The 18371-nt window shown below is 41.9% G+C and overlaps 2 protein-coding genes across 3 annotated transcripts; both read left to right on the forward strand.

Moving 5' to 3' along the window:
* The first annotated feature begins 2741 nt into the window (after positions 1 to 2741).
* Positions 2742 to 8100, forward strand: LOC112895200 (probable UDP-N-acetylglucosamine--peptide N-acetylglucosaminyltransferase SPINDLY). Of its 2 annotated transcripts, none has more exons than XM_025963119.1 (12): positions 2742 to 2978; positions 3447 to 3520; positions 3602 to 3666; positions 3848 to 3940; positions 4013 to 4114; positions 4250 to 4414; positions 4527 to 4615; positions 4681 to 4802; positions 5094 to 5275; positions 6363 to 6647; positions 6758 to 6905; positions 7358 to 8100. In XM_025963119.1, the coding sequence occupies exons 1-12, from the start codon at positions 2806 to 2808 to the stop codon at positions 7696 to 7698; spliced, it is 1839 nt and encodes a 612-aa protein (XP_025818904.1). In that variant the 5' UTR covers positions 2742 to 2805; the 3' UTR covers positions 7699 to 8100. The 2 variants fall into 2 exon arrangements, with proteins under 2 accessions (XP_025818904.1, XP_025818905.1); XM_025963120.1 differs by having other exon boundaries at positions 3608 to 3666.
* A 957-nt stretch (positions 8101 to 9057) lies between these two features.
* On the forward strand, positions 9058 to 18100 carry LOC112894668 (vacuolar protein sorting-associated protein 53 A). Its single transcript, XM_025962443.1, has 24 exons — positions 9058 to 9366; positions 9521 to 9615; positions 9913 to 9969; positions 10112 to 10262; positions 10353 to 10423; positions 10586 to 10710; positions 11241 to 11401; positions 11512 to 11653; positions 11871 to 11934; positions 12367 to 12555; positions 12640 to 12681; positions 12792 to 12896; positions 12975 to 13034; positions 13353 to 13430; positions 14306 to 14413; positions 14506 to 14571; positions 15190 to 15267; positions 15368 to 15501; positions 16399 to 16492; positions 16613 to 16690; positions 16778 to 16840; positions 17146 to 17214; positions 17333 to 17428; positions 17534 to 18100. Exons 1-24 carry the CDS (start codon positions 9318 to 9320, stop codon positions 17873 to 17875), a joined length of 2517 nt encoding a protein of 838 aa, XP_025818228.1. The 5' UTR covers positions 9058 to 9317; the 3' UTR covers positions 17876 to 18100.
* The last annotated feature ends 271 nt before the right edge of the window (positions 18101 to 18371 follow it).

Genomic DNA, 18371 nt, shown 5'->3' on the forward strand with positions numbered 1-18371 from the left:
CTAAGAAAGCTTCATCTGCAGACAGTGCAAGTCAACAGGAAGGATCTTGAGGATGTCTTGTCTAATTGCTGCATACTTGAGTGGCTTTGCCTAGACAGATGCCGTCTCGATGATGAACTGACAGTGGATAGTCCACTACCCCGTCTACTCTACTTGAGAGTTGAATTCTGCTTGACCAAGATAAGATTCAATGCTGTGAATCTTGCTACCTTTGAGTATCAAGGACCCTTCATACCTATTGATCTTGTCCAATCTTTCAAGCTGCAAAGTGCAAATATTGAGTTCTTCAGAAATGCAATTTTTCAGCATCGCATGCTCATATCCCTTCTCAATGGTCTTCCAAGTGTACAGAGCCTCACTTTGAATGTTAGGTCTCAACGTATAGAGGTAGACCCCTAACGTTTGACTTATCTAGTTATCTAACATATTCGTTTCAACACAATGACCTATATGTTGTGTTTTCTCTTTCAGAGGCAATGGTTTTGGGAAAACCCATTAAAGTTTACCAATCTTAAGCACTTACAATTCTTAATGTTAATATTATCTGAAGATGTTGACAAGATTCTTTATTCACTTTCATTTCTGAGAGCGACGCCACTTATTGAAAAATTAGAGGTCCATGTAAGTAATGTTACATTTTTCAATTGGTTTCTATGCTACAATATCCTCCTTATTCTAGCTATTTTTCAATTGGTTTCCAGTATGTGGCTGTAAACATCCATTCATGAATGATTGAGGCCGGACTATCCTTAACCTAAAAGTTGGTTTCCAGTTTTTTTTCAAAAAAAAAGGCAGTAATTTTTTTGTCCATATTACATCATATGGTAAATATTATAACGGGATGATAACACTCTTTGTTTACTCCTGCAGTTCGGTATTCGCTGTTCTTCGTGGTTGGCAGAAGCGGGTCCAAGCAGGAGAGACCTTAGAAAGTATAAATATGTCCACTTGAAGCATATATGGATCACACGATTCAGAGCGGCAAAAGGGCAACTTGAATTTCTTTTACATCTTATTGAAAATGCGCCTGCACTTGAGGTCCTTTTAGTAGAAATAGGCAAATACCCACCTTGTAACTCACCTTGTAACTCTTGTAACTCTTGGTTCGGAGGTGGCGAACCACCCATCGAGAAAGCTATGGAGATTGCAAGAACATGCATTCACCCCATACTCTCGCAGAATGTCACATTTGATGTTAAAGAGTAAACACTTGATAAGTAAAAGCGAGAACTTTTTGTTAGTATTAGTTCTTGTGTAAGGTAGCGGTGATATTGACGAAAGTATATGTCGCCTTGACTTTTTGTTACAATTTTGACCATTCGTCTTATTCAAAAATTTATTGCAAACATAAAAAAAATCAAGTCATGCTTAAAATGCCTATAATTGTAAAGCATATCACAAACAAAGTAGATGGTATTTACATAATTTTTTGAATAAGACGAATGGTTAAAGTTATAAAATAAAGTCAACGGCGACAAATATTTTGATACGGAGGGAGTATTATTTTGGTTGCTGGTACACTCCGTTTGGTTTTGAATTGTGTATACTAATGCAATCCAAGATACTTTTTGTTAGTATTAGTTGGTTGATACTACTGTAAATAAAATGCATGACACGTACAAAGGCTGGCTTGATACTACTGGGCCTGGGCCGGGATTTTGTGGCGGACCGCACCTTTCCCGTCGGCCTACTATTACTGGGCAACGTTGGCCCTTCCGATCTGATTGCAACACAACCTAGGGCGCCGTTTGGATTTCTCGAAACGGCGGCCAGACCAAGTTTCGATCGTGGCTAGAACACTCTAGTTTTCAAAATAGCTTGCTCTGTTCCACTTGGAAGTCTGGAACAGCCCCCCGAAATAGCCCGTTCCGAGAAAACCGAACGACGCCTTAGTTTTCGAGATCTTTTTGAGTGCTGCGGCTATTCGTCACGTGCTGGTGCGATGAATAGTGTAGTAGAAGGCGCCCCCGCTCGTGTTCATCTTCTTACCCGAGCCAGTGGAGGAGGGAGCGGCCGTTGGCGAGCTAGGGGAGGAGGGAGGTGGGGTGGCCGCTGGCAAGGGGTGGGAGGTGGGGGGAGCGGCCACCGGCGAGGTCGCCGGCACCCGGGGTTGTGGTCGAGGCGGCGGACCTTAGGGTTCCGGGGTTGCTGGGTGGGGCGGCTCGATGGCCACCAGACCTAGAGGAGGGGGCGTGGCCTGGGGGCAGTGGCGGTTCGGTCAGTGGCGGATGCGAGACGGCGTGGGAGCGCCGCCGGCCGGTCGGGGCCGGACAATCGGTGGGCAGCGACGGGGCGAGGAGAAGGCGGCGACGGTGGGCGGGTGGCGCGGCGGCGAGACTGGTTGGTGGCAGCGGCGGAGGCGGAGGCGGAGGCGGTGGAGTCGGAGCCGTAGGAGGCGGGGGCGGAGGACGAGGAGGCTTCTGCGATGCCTCTGCCACGAATTGCAAAGAGCGATAAATAGAAGCCCCTTTTTAGGAGTTTTGTGTGTGCTCTGCGTGGCCTCTTAAAGCTATCTCTGCCGAGTTGCCACCAGCCCTGCAGCCCACTTGGCCACAACGCTGCCGAGTGGGCCCAATCTCACGAAGCAGTTGGGCTCCATCCTGCATACTACCGTGGGCCTAATCCAATATGGCCCGATTGAAACGGATGCGCTGCGGGTGTGATCCGGCCCAACTCGCAGCAGAGCTCTCGTGTTCCTTGGTCCGCGTTTCGGCAGGTAGTCAAGGACTAGTCCAGTGCCCTGAACCCGCATCCGGAGCTCACAGTTACAGAGATCACCCAGCCACCGGAGACCGGACGGAGACGATGCCGGAGACCCACACGCCGCCGCCGAGGCCGGTGATGCTCGCCGACCTCAACTTCGAGCCGGCGGAGAGCGACGGCGAGGACCGCCCGCCGACCCCCAGACCCAACCGCGCCGCCGCCATAGCCGTGCCCGTTGCCCCTGCTCCGGCGGTCGCCGCCGACTCCTCCACGAGGTAAGGTTACCAAGATGCTCTTCGATCTGAACGTGCGGGACTTCCTGCTACCTGTGCAGTTGACCAGCTGCACGCACTGCGATGACTTGGAATTGGGCGTTAGTCCTCGCGGCCCGCGGGCTTATGCTCGTGGAGGAGCCGTAACCCTAACTTGATGGAGTTATTTTTTTTTCCTTTAGTGGGGGTAAAAATTTATGCAACAACTAAAAACTTTCGGGGTCAATTGTTATGAATTCAACAATATGCTATCCACATGGTTCTAGAATTTCGTGCATATGTTCATCTAATGATTTTTGAACTTTGCTTAGTAGTCTTATAGTCGGCACTTATTTGAATGGGAGGTAACATGTAAAGTTTCTGTTTGGATAAGGGGGCTTAGTATCCAAATCGTTTTAAATTTACGAATTTACATGCCAGCAGTTCTCTGTTGAGTTCTTAGACAATGACAGCTGGTGATCATACTTTCAGGAGTGGCAATGAAGAGGGTGGTTTGGCAAAAAATGTGACTGCAACAAAGGATTCTGATACTGTTGAATGTGAAGGTGACATGATAGTCAACATCCAATGCAGTGCAAGGATGATTTCCTGCTGTGAATTGATTACTTACAGCTCTTCATGAACAGATGCAGATCAACACTGCCAAGGGGTTTCTGCTCCACGTGAGGAGAAAGTTAGCAACCTGAAAGCTGTGAGTTCGTGGTTTTGATGCTGTTCCGGATAATGAGTCTTGCATGCTATAGCTAAATGGCATTGTAATCGAATACCATTTCATGCTGTATGAACTGTGATGTCATGTCGCCTTATCTTGATTTGTGGTACTGGTATGTTCAATGGAAATGTGGTTGGGAGCCTAACCTTCCTTTGTTCAGGCTTTGGTTCATGTGGCCCGGAAAATGCCTAAGAATGCGCATGCCCATTTTATGTTGGGGTTGATGTATCAAAGGCTTGGTCAGGCACAGAAGGTAAATTTCTCTTAAAAAATTGAAGTTGTTTAGGATTTGCATAAAGCTCAAGCAGCTGCAGAAACCTTTCAGGCAATAGCATCATATGAAAAGTCGACTGAAATATTGTTACAAGATGAAGAAGAAGTGCGGAGGCCTGATTTACTCTCGTCAGTGAGGATACACCATGCACAGGTTCATCAGCTTAATAAACGAAATCTGCATTTTCTCTAGTTTTACTTTTTTTATGCAGTTTTCAGCTCTTCTTTTGAGGTGCCTATCTAATAAAACGGTTCTATTCCCTCTTGACTCACTGTGTACCTCATGCAGTGCATTTTGCAAGCAAGCATGGGCGATAGTTTCGATGAAGAGCTTGAAACTAGTGAGGTAGATGAGATCCTTGTTAAGTTGAAGAGTTCAGTTGAGTCAGATCACAGGCAAGCAGCTGTTTGGAATATCCTAGGTTTAGTTCTTCTTCGAGGTGGTCAAATACAGGTATGAGCGCTGAACTTGTTACCTTTCTCTCCATTGATCATGCAGAAGTGTCTGCGGCTAAAATGACTATGTCATTGAAGAACTAATTGCTGATGTTTTGCGCCTTGTCCAGAGTGCTATCTCAGTTCTATCTTCTCTCACGGCTGCCGCTCCAGACTACCTGGATTCCCTTGCGAATCTTGGTGTTGCGTACATTCAAAGGTTCGAACTACCATTTCAGTTGTCATTTCCTTCCTTCAGACTGTAATATCTTTATCAACTTCCAGTGGGGATCTAGAGCTGTCTGCAAAGTGCTTTCAAGAGCTTCTTCTAAAAGATCAAAACCACCCAGCTGCTCTGGTGAATTATGCAGCTCTTCTTCTCTGTAAATATGGATCTTTGTCTGCAGGTACATGAACACTTGTTTGCCGTACTCTTCTATACCTGTTTTTTCCTGCCATATCATAAATGTATGATTATCCCTATGTTGTGTTGCTCTATTCAAAATGATGATACCAGACAATTAGGTACACATACCTTATGGTTGGAGACATTATATCAATCAATTTGATGTTTTTTATTTACATTAAATATAAGTCAAGAAAATTGTTTTGTCCTCCAAAATAAAGTTTAAAAATCACAGGTATTTCATGAGCAGTAGTTCCTTTTGGCTCCTGTCTCATGCACTTTTACAATTCAGGGGCTGGGGGTAATGTCACCGCAGGTCCTTACCTGCATCAGAAAGAAGCCTTAGCTGTTGCAAAAGAGTGCTTACTTGCAGCAGTGAAGGCTGATCCTAAAGCTGCATCAGTTTGGGTTAATCTTGCAAATGCATATTATATGGCTGGTGAGCATAGAAATTCTAAGAGGTGCTTGGAGCAGGTAATAACTGTTATTTCAATTCTCCTCTTATTTGCATTGTTGTCCAGACATGTATTGCTAACTTAGCTGTCACAAAATTTGATAATATTAATTTATTTTGTTGACTGCTGAAGAAATTTCTCTGATGAGAACACAATAAGTTATCTAACTTTCTGATCTATAACTGATTAATGAGCATTCTTTGCTGTGTCCCACTTTTAATTCGTTTGGAGAAGCACCCTCTAATTCATAGTTTTAGACTTTTAGTTCTACCCAAATGCTGGCATTTTAAAGATTGTGCTACTAACAGAAAGTTTATGCATATTTTTCAAAAGCTGATCAGTGACCCAATGACACTTGTGGTCAGCCCACTGCTTCACTGGTGATTGGTATTTAGTTCAAAAATGTTTAGGCTATGAGGAACTTATATTCCATGATGGTTTGGAGGATTTAAAACAAATATTCCAATGGCGCAGTCACCAGACTTCTTTGGTACTTAACCTGGCAGACCTCTCTTTTGCTAGTTCACAAAATGGGTCTTTAGGAAATGTATTTTCATTTATTTTTAGAACTATATAAACTGAATATATTTGACAATAGTTAATACCATGTTATAAGGTTCTGTATTTGTGTCTGCCCACTATCCATATTGTAGTACTAAGCTATTTAACAAACTCAGCACAGCAAAAGCTACTATTCAGTAGAGTGAGTTAATTCAGTCAAAATCTGTAGCCAATGTGGCCATAGGAACTGTAGCCTATCGAGGGAGCTGGTCTGCATGCTACCATGGGAAGCCTTGATGGTCTAGACTTGTTGTAGTAAAATTATTTGCTATATTTGGTACTTGCCCCCACACAACTGTTTATTCCAGGTTAAACCAGTCTGGGTGTCTTTGTAGTGCCACAACTATATTCTTATAAGTTTCAGCCTCACCACTGGCCATAACTGACTATATATAGTGCTGCTCATTACTTTCCATTTGTACTGATAAATCTGCCCAACAATTTTGTATTCACTGTAAGGCAGGTGATGAAGGCCATAGGCATAGAGGGAAAAGTAAATCTGTGAAACTTTTCTCATTTCTTTCTGTATGCGCTATGCTTCGCAGGCAGCAAAATTGGAACCCAATCATATGCCTGCTCGGTATGCTATTGCAGTCCACCGTATCAGAGATGCTGTAAGGTCACAGTGTTCTGATGATCAACTTCTCTGGGCTGCAAATGAAATGGCAACAGTTCTGAAAGAAGGTGACCCTTCAGCAGTTGATGCCCCAATTGCATGGGCTGGGTTGGCAATGGCTCACAGGGCACAGCATGAAATTGCAGCCGCTTACGATACTGAGCACATTAATCCTAACGACACAGAAGAGCGAGCTCTCTATACACTTAAACAGGTGATGTATTTGCAATTTTTTTGTCAGAACTGAAGTCTTTTCTTCAATCTTAATTGGCAAAACTTGGGAAGTAATGAAATAAAAGTAATTATTCCGAAATCCTATTACAGGCAATCCAAGAGGACCCAGATGATGCTGTTCAATGGCATCAACTTGGCTTGTACAATATTTGCATGACCCGGTTTAGCAGATCTGTAAATTTTCTTAAAGCTGCCTTAGCTCGTTCCCCAGATTGCAGTTATGCTTGGTCCAATCTTGGTAAGTATGGGCTCAGTTTAGTCCTTCTTTTTCCTAGATTCAATAATTAGTAAACTTAAACAGTGTGATGCCAAGGCCCTTGAGGGCACACAAAACTTTTTTTGGCCTTTTTTCTTGCACAAGGGTTTGATTATTATTAAAATATCAATATGTCAACTATTTCTGTACATATGGTTCCTTTTGTTTGCTAGGAGAGTGGTTATATGTTTTGTTTTGCCAACGTGGAATGTCTAAAAGTGACTTTTTAATATGTTAGTCTTGTTCAGTCCCAGTAATCTTCTAATTAGCATTCATCTAATTCGTTACAGGAATCACCCAAACCTTTCATCTGAACGAAGAAACTAGTTACATAACCATACAATTAGTTTGGTGGAATCTCTTGTTTAGTTTTGTGTACTTGACTCTTGCGTACTGTATGATCAGAATCCGAGAATAACTTCCTGTTTTCACAGGTATTGCATTGCAGCTCTCAGATGATCCATCCTCTGAAACTGTATATAAGCGGGCAATGGTACTATCGCCAACTCAGCAGCTGCATGCAATCTTCTCTAATCTTGGAATTCTTTATCGCCAGCATAGGAACTATGAATTTGCAAGAAAGATGTTATTAAGGTCATTGGAACTGTGTCCTGGATATGCACCAGCCAACAATAACCTGGGGCTTGTATTTGTCGCGGAGGGCCGTTGGGAGGATGCTAGAAGCTGTTTTGAGAAAGCTCTGCAATCTGATCCCCTGCTTGATGCAGCCAAATCAAACCTGTTGAAAGTCCTTGCGTTGTCTAAGAAACAGTAGAACAAGAGATGACAGAAAAATGATCTTCCACTGGAGCTTCAGAATTCAGAAACAAGGAAACGCAGTCATCAAATCTGAAGTGTCTCAAGGGCCAACTCAGATATGGTACCTGGTGGCTCTGGATTGCTAACAGTCCAGGAAAATTTCAGAAGTGTACCCTCCAAGACTGCCATTCGTTTGACCGAGGTGCTGCCCTTAGTGTGCCAATCAAGAGGTGCATAGGGCCACTGGCTCAAAGTTGCTGGATGTATTAGAATAGCATCAGTCCAGGAAGGGCCCAGATTTTGAAGTTTGTGTGTAGTAAAATTTCATGTATGTGAACGATCCCACTGCCGCTGTATATAACTCCGAGTAAGTTGAGCATGCATGATAAAGAAGTAAGACCCATTGTTCCAGTAGCAACCTTTGGTTCTGCGCGTGAAACAGGCTCACTGCCTCACTGGGTGCAATTTTGGGATTGAACAGGCGTCCTAATGCACGAATGTCAGGTTTTTATAGGTTTGTGAAACTGATGACAATATGACATGTTGTTGGGTGGGTCTCATCAGAACGTCTTACATCGTAAAACTCATTGTAGTTCGTACATAGTATAGTGACATAGGTAGTTTGGTGAAAATAGTTGCACTTTTATGAAATTAACTTGATAACAATGAAAAACCTAAACCCTAGACAAAAACCATACTCTCGCTACACATTTGAAAAGTCAAATCCATAGCCACCAATTTTGCGTTGGACAAGTCTTCAAATTGGTGCTTAGAGGAGGTGCTTGGTGAAAAAAATACAGTTCTTGAACTGTGCCATTTTTGTACCAGATGCTTGTGAATAGAGTAAAATGTTTAATTTCGCTCTTGATGCTTAAGTGTGTTAGAGAGGTAGTTAAGTTCATTTAAACACGTATTAACTTCTCATAAGCGCTTAACGATGTAGCGGTATTCCTCATCTTTAAGTAGACAAATATAAACACATTGTCCTAAGCATTTTCAAAATTATGACGATTTCCATATGCCTCTTCAATTTTTGAGAGTTTCACATTCAAAATAAATTCCAAACAATCGTTCAATACTGTGAAAATAACTTGTACAAGATCCGGTGAGAATTAATAATTGGAGGTTTAGGCAAGAGTTGTTCACGGCAACTAGGTTGAAGACTTGTGGGAATGTAAACTATCAACATAGAATTGTACAACTAGGTCGGAGACTTGTGAAAAATCTAAACTATCAACATAGAATTTTGAGTGTTCGACTTAGAAATTTTAACTTTTGCAACTCAGAAGTCTTGAAAAAAACAGTATTCAGTACTTGTGGTTAACCAGAGAATAATAGTTGATCTTTACATCTCGGAAGCGCGGGCTATTGGACTCTTGCGGGCAGCAACCGACTCATAAACCATCAACTGGGTCTGGGCGCCACCCGTTGAACGGCCGAGCTGCCGACGACGGCGAGTACCCGCCGGCGATTCCACCTCTCCCGCCACCTCATCCCCTCGCGCGCGCGAGTGGCAGCCTGCTGCCCGTGCCCTGCCAGATCGGGTCCTCCTCGCCGCCCTCCCCTTCCAGATCCTTCTAGGCCTCTCCAGATCCTCCGAGCGCGGGCGCGCGGGGCAGAGATCTCGCAGGAGAAATGGATAAGGCCAGCGCTCTCGAGTACATCAACCAGATGTTCCCCACGGGTACGATCTCCTCCGCTCGAATCGAATCGATGATTCCTCGCTCTCACGCTCGTGAAGCTGCTGTTGCGGCGGCGGCAATGCGCTGGTTTAAGCTGTGCTGTTGGCCGGAACTCCTGCGCTAACAGTTTGCGTTTGATTTTGTTGTCACCTGCAGAGGCGTCATTGTCGGGCGTCGAGCCGCTGATGCAGAAGATACAGAGTGAGATTCGCCGAGTGGACGCCAGCATCCTCGCCGCCGTCCGACAGCAGGTTCGGTCTTGTGGTCTCACATCCTGGTCATGCAGTGCTGCTGTTTGTAATGTTGACACTCTTTGTTCTTGAGTGGTTAAACTGAGTTGACCAAACTTACGTGTCTCATAATTTGATCAGTGCAATGCCGATGCAATTGTAATCAAGTTCGTATGATGCAGTTCTAATCAATTTGCTTAAGATTTGCTATTAATGAAATCGTGCTGCTAGAATCATAGGACTAAGTGTTTTCTACACGCTTTTGCTCTTGGTTATATTATACTGTATTGGATAATGGAAAGCTGGTTTACTCCACAGAGCAACTCCGGTACCAAGGCCAAGGAAGAACTTGCGGCAGCAACAAATGCTGTTCAGGTCAAATTTCCAGTTTGTACGCTCTATTAAATTCTCCCTCTATGAAGCTGCAGAATCAATTGATGAAGCAGCGTGCCCGGTCAGATAACTGGAGCGAACACTTAATGGCTTGCTTGGATTTTAACTCTGTTCCCACTAACAGGAATTAATGCACAAGATACATGAGATAAAAACAAAGGCTGAACAAAGTGAAACAATGGTTCAAGAAATATGCCGCGACATCAAAAAGTTGGATTGTGCCAAGAGGCACATAACAACTACAATAACCGCTCTTCACCGTCTTACTATGCTTGGTCAGTTTCTCTTACTCCCTCCCTCCCTCCATCTCTCCAGCAAAGGACATCAACCTCAGCTAAATCATGTTGCTCTGTGCAAATGTACAGTTTCCGCTGTTGAGCAACTTCAGGTTATGGCATCAAAACGACAGTATAAAGAAGCAGCTGCACAGCTGGAGGTAAGAATGATTTAGTTAGCTGTTACACCTGTAAACAAGCTAGAATTGATCTCAATGGCTGAAATATTTGATTCTACCACTGATCATTTTGCATGATGGGCATACTTATGCTTATGATTATGCGCATGAGATTTCCAACAAGATTTCTAATTCTATTTTCAGGCAGTAAACCAGTTGTGCAGTCATTTTGAAGCCTACAGAGATGTGCCTAAGATAACAGAGCTGAGAGAGAAATTCAAGAACATCAAGAAAATCCTCAAATCTCATGTATTTTCTGATTTCTCAAGGTACATAGCAATTGAACTTTTTTGTTGTTGTGAAAAAGGTGCGAGGCCAGTACCAGTTAGTGGCAAATTCCAGTTTCTGGCTAATTCCAGAGCAGTAAACAGGAAAAGGATGATGTAAGTCCATGTGTCAGCTCGAAATAGATGACCTAACTTGCGAAATGGCAACCTTTGCGTATGTTTTACATTTTCAAGTAATGTTACTCAATACTCTGGAGGAAGTAGTTGATATTCCAAAATAGATGGCATCAATCTGTACGGTCACACATGTAGGAATGATTGTATGACCATGCCGGCCTGATTTCAGGGCATAACCGGTGATCATATGGTAACAGTTAACAGGCAGGGGCACCAGTTCCTTCTATATGGACCTTGTAGATTGGCTGGCAGGCCTGTTTTTAGCATGTTTTGTGCTTGGTAAATTGTAAGGCAATGAAGCGATTCAATATTTCATTCAGTTGGCAGCTGTTCTGCTTTCTTTATGTCTATTATTTCCTACAGTGAAATAGAGCCACTAATCGGTACCTTTCCAGCTTAGGAACTGGGAAGGAAACAGAAGATCCCATGCTGTTGCAGCAGCTGTCCGATGCTTGCTTTGTGGTTGATGCATTGGAACCATCTGTAAGGGAAGAACTAGTGAAGAACTTTTGTAGCAAGGAACTCACCTCATATAGGCAGATCTTTGAAGGAGCAGGTCAAAACCTTGCATATGCTACATTTATCAGTCTGTTTGTAATTTTTCTATGAATTTATAATGTTGCTATAAATTTACTCACTTATTTTGGTACCTCTTGCAAAAATCAGAACTTGCCAAGTTAGACAAGACTGAAAGAAGATATGCATGGATTAAACGCCGACTGCGGTCAAATGAAGATACCTGGAAAATATTTCCACCTTCCTGGCATGTTGACTATCTGCTGTGTATCCAGTTCTGTAAGATTACAAGGTCTGATTTCACTCATCTATTTTTGCAGTTAAAGATCTTACCCCCAAATTAAGATTACATAGAACTGAAACAGCAACTTCACTTGATTTTACTTCTTGTTTGCTGCATTATATTATATCTGTTCTGTCTCCTCAGCCAAGTTTCTCCTATAACATTATGATCAATCCTTATGTTCCATCTTACAAATCAATATATTGGTGAAAACTCTTCTTTTCAGGGCCCAGCTTGTTGATATCCTTAATAATATGAAAGAAAAGCCAGATGTTGCAACTTTGTTATTGGTAATTCCCCTTATGATTTTTTGAATCATGTTTTTTTTTTCCGAATGCGCAGGAGAGCTGTGTATCATTTCATTTCATTAAAGAGGATCTTGGAATCATGGATAACAAATGGAGATGTCTATGTGCCATTTACCTTACAGTGCTGTGCCAGTGATAGATGCCCTTCTTTCTATTATGTGTTATAGGTTGTTAGGTGATTTATAGTATTCTTGGTTCAAGGCCTTTTCTTATCAGATCTTCTGTTTCCTGCAAAGTAAAAAAATGGCCAAGAAAACATACAGAATTTATGTACTTCAAAATGTTGTTGCATTACAAGTCATGAAGTGGTAGAGATATCTGTGTAATGTTTGGTTGTGCGGATTGAGCACGTGAACTGGTTCATTTGCCATATGGAACATATGTAGTGAACTTTTTGAGATTCTCACAATGCAGGCGTTCCAGAGAACCATTGAATTTGAAGAAGAATTGGCAGAGAAGTTCAGTGGTGGAACTGGGACTGCTAGAAATAAAGAGTCAGCAAGTGACGATGAAGAGGAGGGTGGGGAACACAATAAAATTGTTTCAGACATACGGAAGAAATACGAGAAAAAACTGGCAGCTCCTAATCATGAAGCTGAACAAGTATCTGCTATTTAATCTCAACCTTTCTTTTCCCCCTTTTATTATCTATTGTTTCCAACTCTTCTAGCATCTGTTTACTGGCAGGACAAAGACAAGCAGAAGGATTTGTCAGTTCCTGGTGCTGGGGTTAGTATTCTATCAGCTATTATGCGATGCATAGTACTGTTTCCACAAGTTGTATATGATGATTCATTTTGTATTTTCATATCTCATACTTTGGCCAATTGTTCTTGCAGTTTAACTTCCATGGGATCATATCTTCTTGTTTTGAACCATATATGACTGTGTACATAGAACTTGAAGAGAAATCTTTAGTGGATCAATTAGAAAAACTTGTCCAGGTATACACAACACGAATATAATTGGAACCATGGTATTTGAGGTCTGTGTGCCATTAGCTCACTCTTCTATTCTGGCAGGAAGAAAGATGGGAAACAGAGGAAGGAAGTCAGACAAACATTCTATCAAGCAGCATGCAGGTAGATAATACAATGCTTTACAAAATTATTTCTAGAAGTTTTGCCCCTGCTGGCTGATAGAAGTTTCCAGGCTCAGTCAAACTTCACCAAAATTCCATTTTTTTTGTCCTGTGGGATTGGTCAAAAAGTGGCTAGTTCCCTCCCTCCCTCCGGTTTGTGCTGGAGAATGTATCAACTTTGAGTATAATGATAGAAATTGCCAAGTTAGGTCTAGACTTCCAAAGCTGGCCTTCTTGCAGATTTTGCATCATACACCTGTGCTCAGCATTTTTTTACCAAAATACTATCTTAATCTGGTTTACTATTTCACCTGTGCAGGTTTTCTTGGTGATTAGAAAAAGCTTAAAGAGGTGCAGTGCATTAACAAAGAATCAAACGTTGTTCAACTTATTTCAGGTAGGCATTCCTTTTCAGTTTCAGTTAACAGTTTTCCTTTTTCTTTTTATGTACAGTACTTTATTTGCTCCATTCGTGCTACAATGATTGCTTTCAGATTTTCCCTTAGATATTGGAAACATATAGGAACACCTTACATCGAATACCATTATGGAATGGACACGAAACGAATGCAAATATGCTTACAAATGTCTCAGATCATTAAAAAGCATGTAAACTGTATAACAACAAGAAAAACTCATAAGTGGTTCCGTGGTGCGTGCTGTTTATGCTGCTGTCAGTGCCTTCTATTTTAATGCACTTACTTCTTATATGCTTCTTGAGCAGTTTGTCTATGGTGGAGTATTACTTTTACTGAGCCTGACTGATACTGTGATATTAAATCTTTTTGAACAGATCCAATCTGATAAATCCAATAATTTACTTTCCTGAGACTCTAAAATTTATTTTGGGCATAATGTTAAGTGGTATCGTGATTCTATTGCCTAAACTACATGAAGGGCGTTTTACTATTTTGTAGTACCTCTTCTATTGCCTAGACATGCACTGTTGAGCAGCTACAGGGCAGTAATCATACCTAGAAGGAAAAATGCACCAGGATCATGCCTTGCACTGCTATCATATGAAATGAAATTTGCCGTCCATATGAAGTGTGTTGGAATCTATGTTGTGTGGACTGGGATACTAGATGAACTGTTTAAGCACATATTGATTATTATTGTTGATGTTTAGATTTATATGGATATCAAAGCCAATGAAGTGTGACCTTCAATGTGCTAAGCACTAATATTTTTTTAAGCTTAACTATTTTTGTCAGCCGATAAAGTTTCGTGTTTGAATGGGCTCATAACTGTTCCCCCCTCTATTATTGCTAGGTATTTCAAAGAATACTCAAGGCCTATGCGGCTAAGTTATATGCCAGGTTACCAAAAGGTGGAACTGGTATTGTTGCAGCTGCCACTGGCACCGATGGGCAGATCAGGGTATGATAGTCACCAGTGAATTGCTACCCTTCCCTCTTGCTTTCTTCCTCATGTGTTAGCAGCAATTTATGGTCCTGTTGCCATCACTGCAGACCTCGGACAGGGACGAGAGAATGATCTGCTACATTGTCAACACTGCAGAATATTGTCACCAGACAGTAAGTCAACTTTTCCTTCAAATATTATGGTAGCCTGGTGTAGAAATAAACATGACGAAATTACGGTATTGTTAATAACTTCCGACATGCTAGACAGAAATAAAATATCCAGAAATTCCTGGTCTTCACTGGATACTTGCGGACTTAGGGCCTGTTTGGTTCCGTACCTAGGGTTGCCACGCCTAAGGTTAGGCGTGCCACAACTTCTTTGTTATCTCCATACTCCACTTGCAAAGTGCCACTTTTGGCTTCAAAATAATAATAGGAATTCAATAATATAAAAACAGTTCTTGTATATTTTCAAAACTCTTGCATCCTGGCCTGCCCTTCTCTATAATGAAGTACCCAGATTTATGTTACTAGTCCACAGTGTTCCATGGTACCACTACCTAGTTCGTCATTGTAAGATCTCCTTATTAGTGCCATTCCATCGGAAGCTGGTGTTGGGAATGGGTGGCACTGGAGATGGGCAGCACAATAGTTTGTGGCATCTAGTGCTTAAGTTCGTTGGTTGCAGCATGTAGCTATTTAGCCTATTTTTCCTTGTTGGTGACATGCATGTGTGCATGATAGAGTTTCTCTCAAACTAACTATTAACTTTCTCCATAAATTTTACAGTCTGGTGAGCTAGCTGAGAATGTTGCTAAGATGATTAACCCTCAGTTTGCTGACAAGGTGGACATGTCTGAAGTTCAGGTGACTGATCATTATCTTTTGTTGTTCCTATCCCCACCTATGTCAGTATGTTGTTGATATTATTGTTAGAGAGAAGGCCTCAATGCTTCAATACTTGCAGGATGAGTTTTCGGCTGTGATCACAAAAGCATTAATGACTCTTGTGCATGGGCTTGAAACCAAATTTGATGCTGAAATGGTTGCAATGACTCGTGTTCCATGGGCTACCCTTGAGAGCGTTGGTGATCAATCAGAGTAGGATTTTGCTGGATCCTTATATGCCATTTTATGTTACATCCTTTCCTTATATTCATTCTGTGTTCTTTAAATCTCAAAAGGAATACTGGCCATAAGCTTTGCTCCAAATCCTTGATGAGAAATTTGGAAATATGGGAGTCTGTCATAGGTCATAATGTAGCAATATGCAATGATGTCACTTATTTTTGCTGCGGGTGTAATTAGCCCCCGTTTGGTAGGATATTGAATTCTGTTTCGAAATCTGTTTCTCCCTGCAAAAGCTTCTCTGATTAACCAGAATCAGTTTGTGCGATTGTTTGGCTAGTATAGTGGTTTCAGATTCTTGAAGATTGTTCGTAAGAGGAGGGAGGTGATTCTCATGAGAACCATCATTTTGGGTGATTCTCCTCTAATAACTACAAAAAAAATTGAAATATTTATCCCTGTTTCTTGCAAGAATGAGAAACCAAATTATTCATTTGGCAGGGTTTCTCCAGTTTCTTGCAAGAAGCAAAATCGAGAATCCTTGCCAAACAGGGCCTCAATATTGTTCAACTGGAAAGAAGTTAGGATTCAATTGACTTGGAACTGCTAACTAGGAACTATCTTATACCAATGGTGGATCGCTGGACTGAATAATTTTAGGTGGGCTTAGGTTGGAGTTGTGGGGTTATAGTCCATCGAAATGACATTTATAGCATATGACCCCTAGAAATGGTGTTGCAAATTAAACAGGTGTTTGAGTTTTTTTTTATGGGATCTTTGAGATTTTCTGCTACTGTTGCCATGCTTTTCTTAACTTTGAAAAAAAAAGTAATATCTGGTTGCTTTATAAGCATTCTTTGTGTTGCAACATTTTCAGATCTGCTAAACATATTTAAATATCTACTGATACGATTCACTCTTCCATGCCAGATATGTGAATGGTATCAGCTCTATTCTGTCCAGTAGTATTCCCGTGCTTGGTAGCTTGCTTTCACCTACCTACTTCCAGTATTTCCTGGACAAAGTAAGTTCAGTATTCATCTTTGTAATAGCTAAAACCTTTCAGGTCTTTCATCTTTTTGTCATAAACTACACATTGGCTCTATGCGTCATCTGTTATACTTGTTTGTTTGTTCTGATGCAGCTTGCAGCCTCTCTGGGTCCTCGGTTTTATCTCAACATATACAAGTGCAAGCATATATCAGAAACTGGTGCACAGCAGGTACATATTAACACTATATGAAGCTATTTTGATTTTATTCAGCATTTAGGATGTTTCTCATTGCTTTGCATTTTTTTTTCTCTCAAGATGCTCTTGGACACTCAAGCAGTTAAGACTATTCTTCTAGATATCCCAGCTCTTGGAAAACAGGTAACCCTCTAATCAGCACAATCATCAACATAATACGTGGTGTATATGCTTTATATTATCTAGTGGCAGGTTTAGGAACCTGCCTAAAGGAGTAAATTCTTCTGTTTCAAGTATACTTGAGTCTTTGGAATTAATTTTGGTACTGGAAGTACTAGTGCTCTGCTAAAATGATCTTTCTTATGTACATAAGCTTCAAATGTGGCAGATTTATAGTTTATAACGGATCACAGTCATAATTATGAGAAGATTGATTTCTTAGTTATGTTACAGATTTAAATGTGGCTTCTTTGCATTGTTTGTAACAGAGTACAGGTGCAGCTAGCTACTCAAAGTTTGTAAGCCGAGAAATGAGTAAAGCTGAAGCACTACTTAAGGTAAATTGGAGAAAATGATGTCTTGAGTGTTGGTTGTTTACATCAGTATCGCTGAAGAGGCACTTTGCTGAATGATTTGCACCATGTAATATCAAGCTGATGACATAACTTTATGCAGGTTATTTTGTCACCGGTTGATTCTGTTGCGAACACATACCGTGCCCTCCTTCCCGAGGGCACGCCTCTTGAGTTTCAGCGGATACTTGACCTCAAGGTTTTATGCTTAAAAATCTGGATTATTTTGGATGCCAACAACCTTCCATCACTCGGGATAATCTGACAATTGATTGTTTCTGCTGTTGTTCGCATTCTGTCACAGGGCTTGAAGAAAGCAGATCAGCAAGCCATTCTGGAAGACTTCAACAAGCACGCCCCTGCCCCTGCCCCCGCCATCAAACACCCAGCCGTGGCACCGACTGTCGCACCACCGGTCGCCACCGCATCCATCCAGATGGCACCGTCTGTGGCAACTCCAGCCGTTTCTATTACACCAAGCATGGCTTCCTTGACGGGAGCTCTGGCGAACCGAGAGGATGTGCTCGCCCGAGCAGCGGCCCTTGGGCGGGGAGCAGCGACCACGGGGTTCAAGAGGTTCCTTGCATTGACCGAGGCGGCCAAAGATCGGAAGGACGGGCCGTTCCGCAAACTCTTCAACGCGTAAAATTTTGCTCGTGGTTGTGTTCATAGTTTGCGACCCTCTTGCAGTGCACATAGATATAGGACATTCTTTCCACATTGTGTACACCTCTACTGTTAACTTTCAGTGTAAACTGTATAACAACCATTTTGACAGAAGTATCCCATTCTGCGGAGAACGAGTAGCTCAGTTGTATCAAAGAGATTTGAGATAGTTTAAGCCATGAGATAAGATCTTTTTTCTGATTTAGATTCAAAATTCATGTGAACCTGTAATCGCTTATCTCTCTCTCTCTCTCTCTCTCTCTCTCTCTCTCTCTCCTTTTTTTTTCTTTTTCCTTTTTTGCGAGAGTGAAGGCTGTGTCGTTTATCAACAAGCGCTTCCACACGGCTCAGAGGGCTTGGGCTTGGGCTGTTATCCGGGATGCACTGCAAGTCATGTGGGCCACGTTACAACTCTTCTTTGCGCAACAGTGCGATTTATTTTCTTTTTCTTCCTAATATTCACACGAATAATATTG

Source organism: Panicum hallii, chromosome 5 (assembly GCF_002211085.1).
Source record: "Panicum hallii strain FIL2 chromosome 5, PHallii_v3.1, whole genome shotgun sequence".
Lineage (NCBI taxonomy): Eukaryota > Viridiplantae > Streptophyta > Magnoliopsida > Poales > Poaceae > Panicum > Panicum hallii.

Excerpts from the sequence above, each read along its gene's own strand:
- LOC112895200 (XM_025963119.1), top strand. The coding sequence starts at position 2,806 with ATGCCGGAGACCCACACGCCGCCGCCGAGGCCGGTGATGCTCGCCGAC. Across the intron at positions 3,521-3,601 it reads TGATACTGTTGAATGTGAAG|ATGCAGATCAACACTGCCAA; the intron begins GTGACATGATAG and ends CTTCATGAACAG. Across the intron at positions 6,906-7,357 it reads TTATGCTTGGTCCAATCTTG|GTATTGCATTGCAGCTCTCA; the intron begins GTAAGTATGGGC and ends CTGTTTTCACAG.
- LOC112894668 (XM_025962443.1), top strand. The coding sequence starts at position 9,318 with ATGGATAAGGCCAGCGCTCTCGAGTACATCAACCAGATGTTCCCCACG. Across the intron at positions 12,897-12,974 it reads AATTAGAAAAACTTGTCCAG|GAAGAAAGATGGGAAACAGA; the intron begins GTATACACAACA and ends CTATTCTGGCAG. Across the intron at positions 16,493-16,612 it reads TCCAGTATTTCCTGGACAAA|CTTGCAGCCTCTCTGGGTCC; the intron begins GTAAGTTCAGTA and ends GTTCTGATGCAG.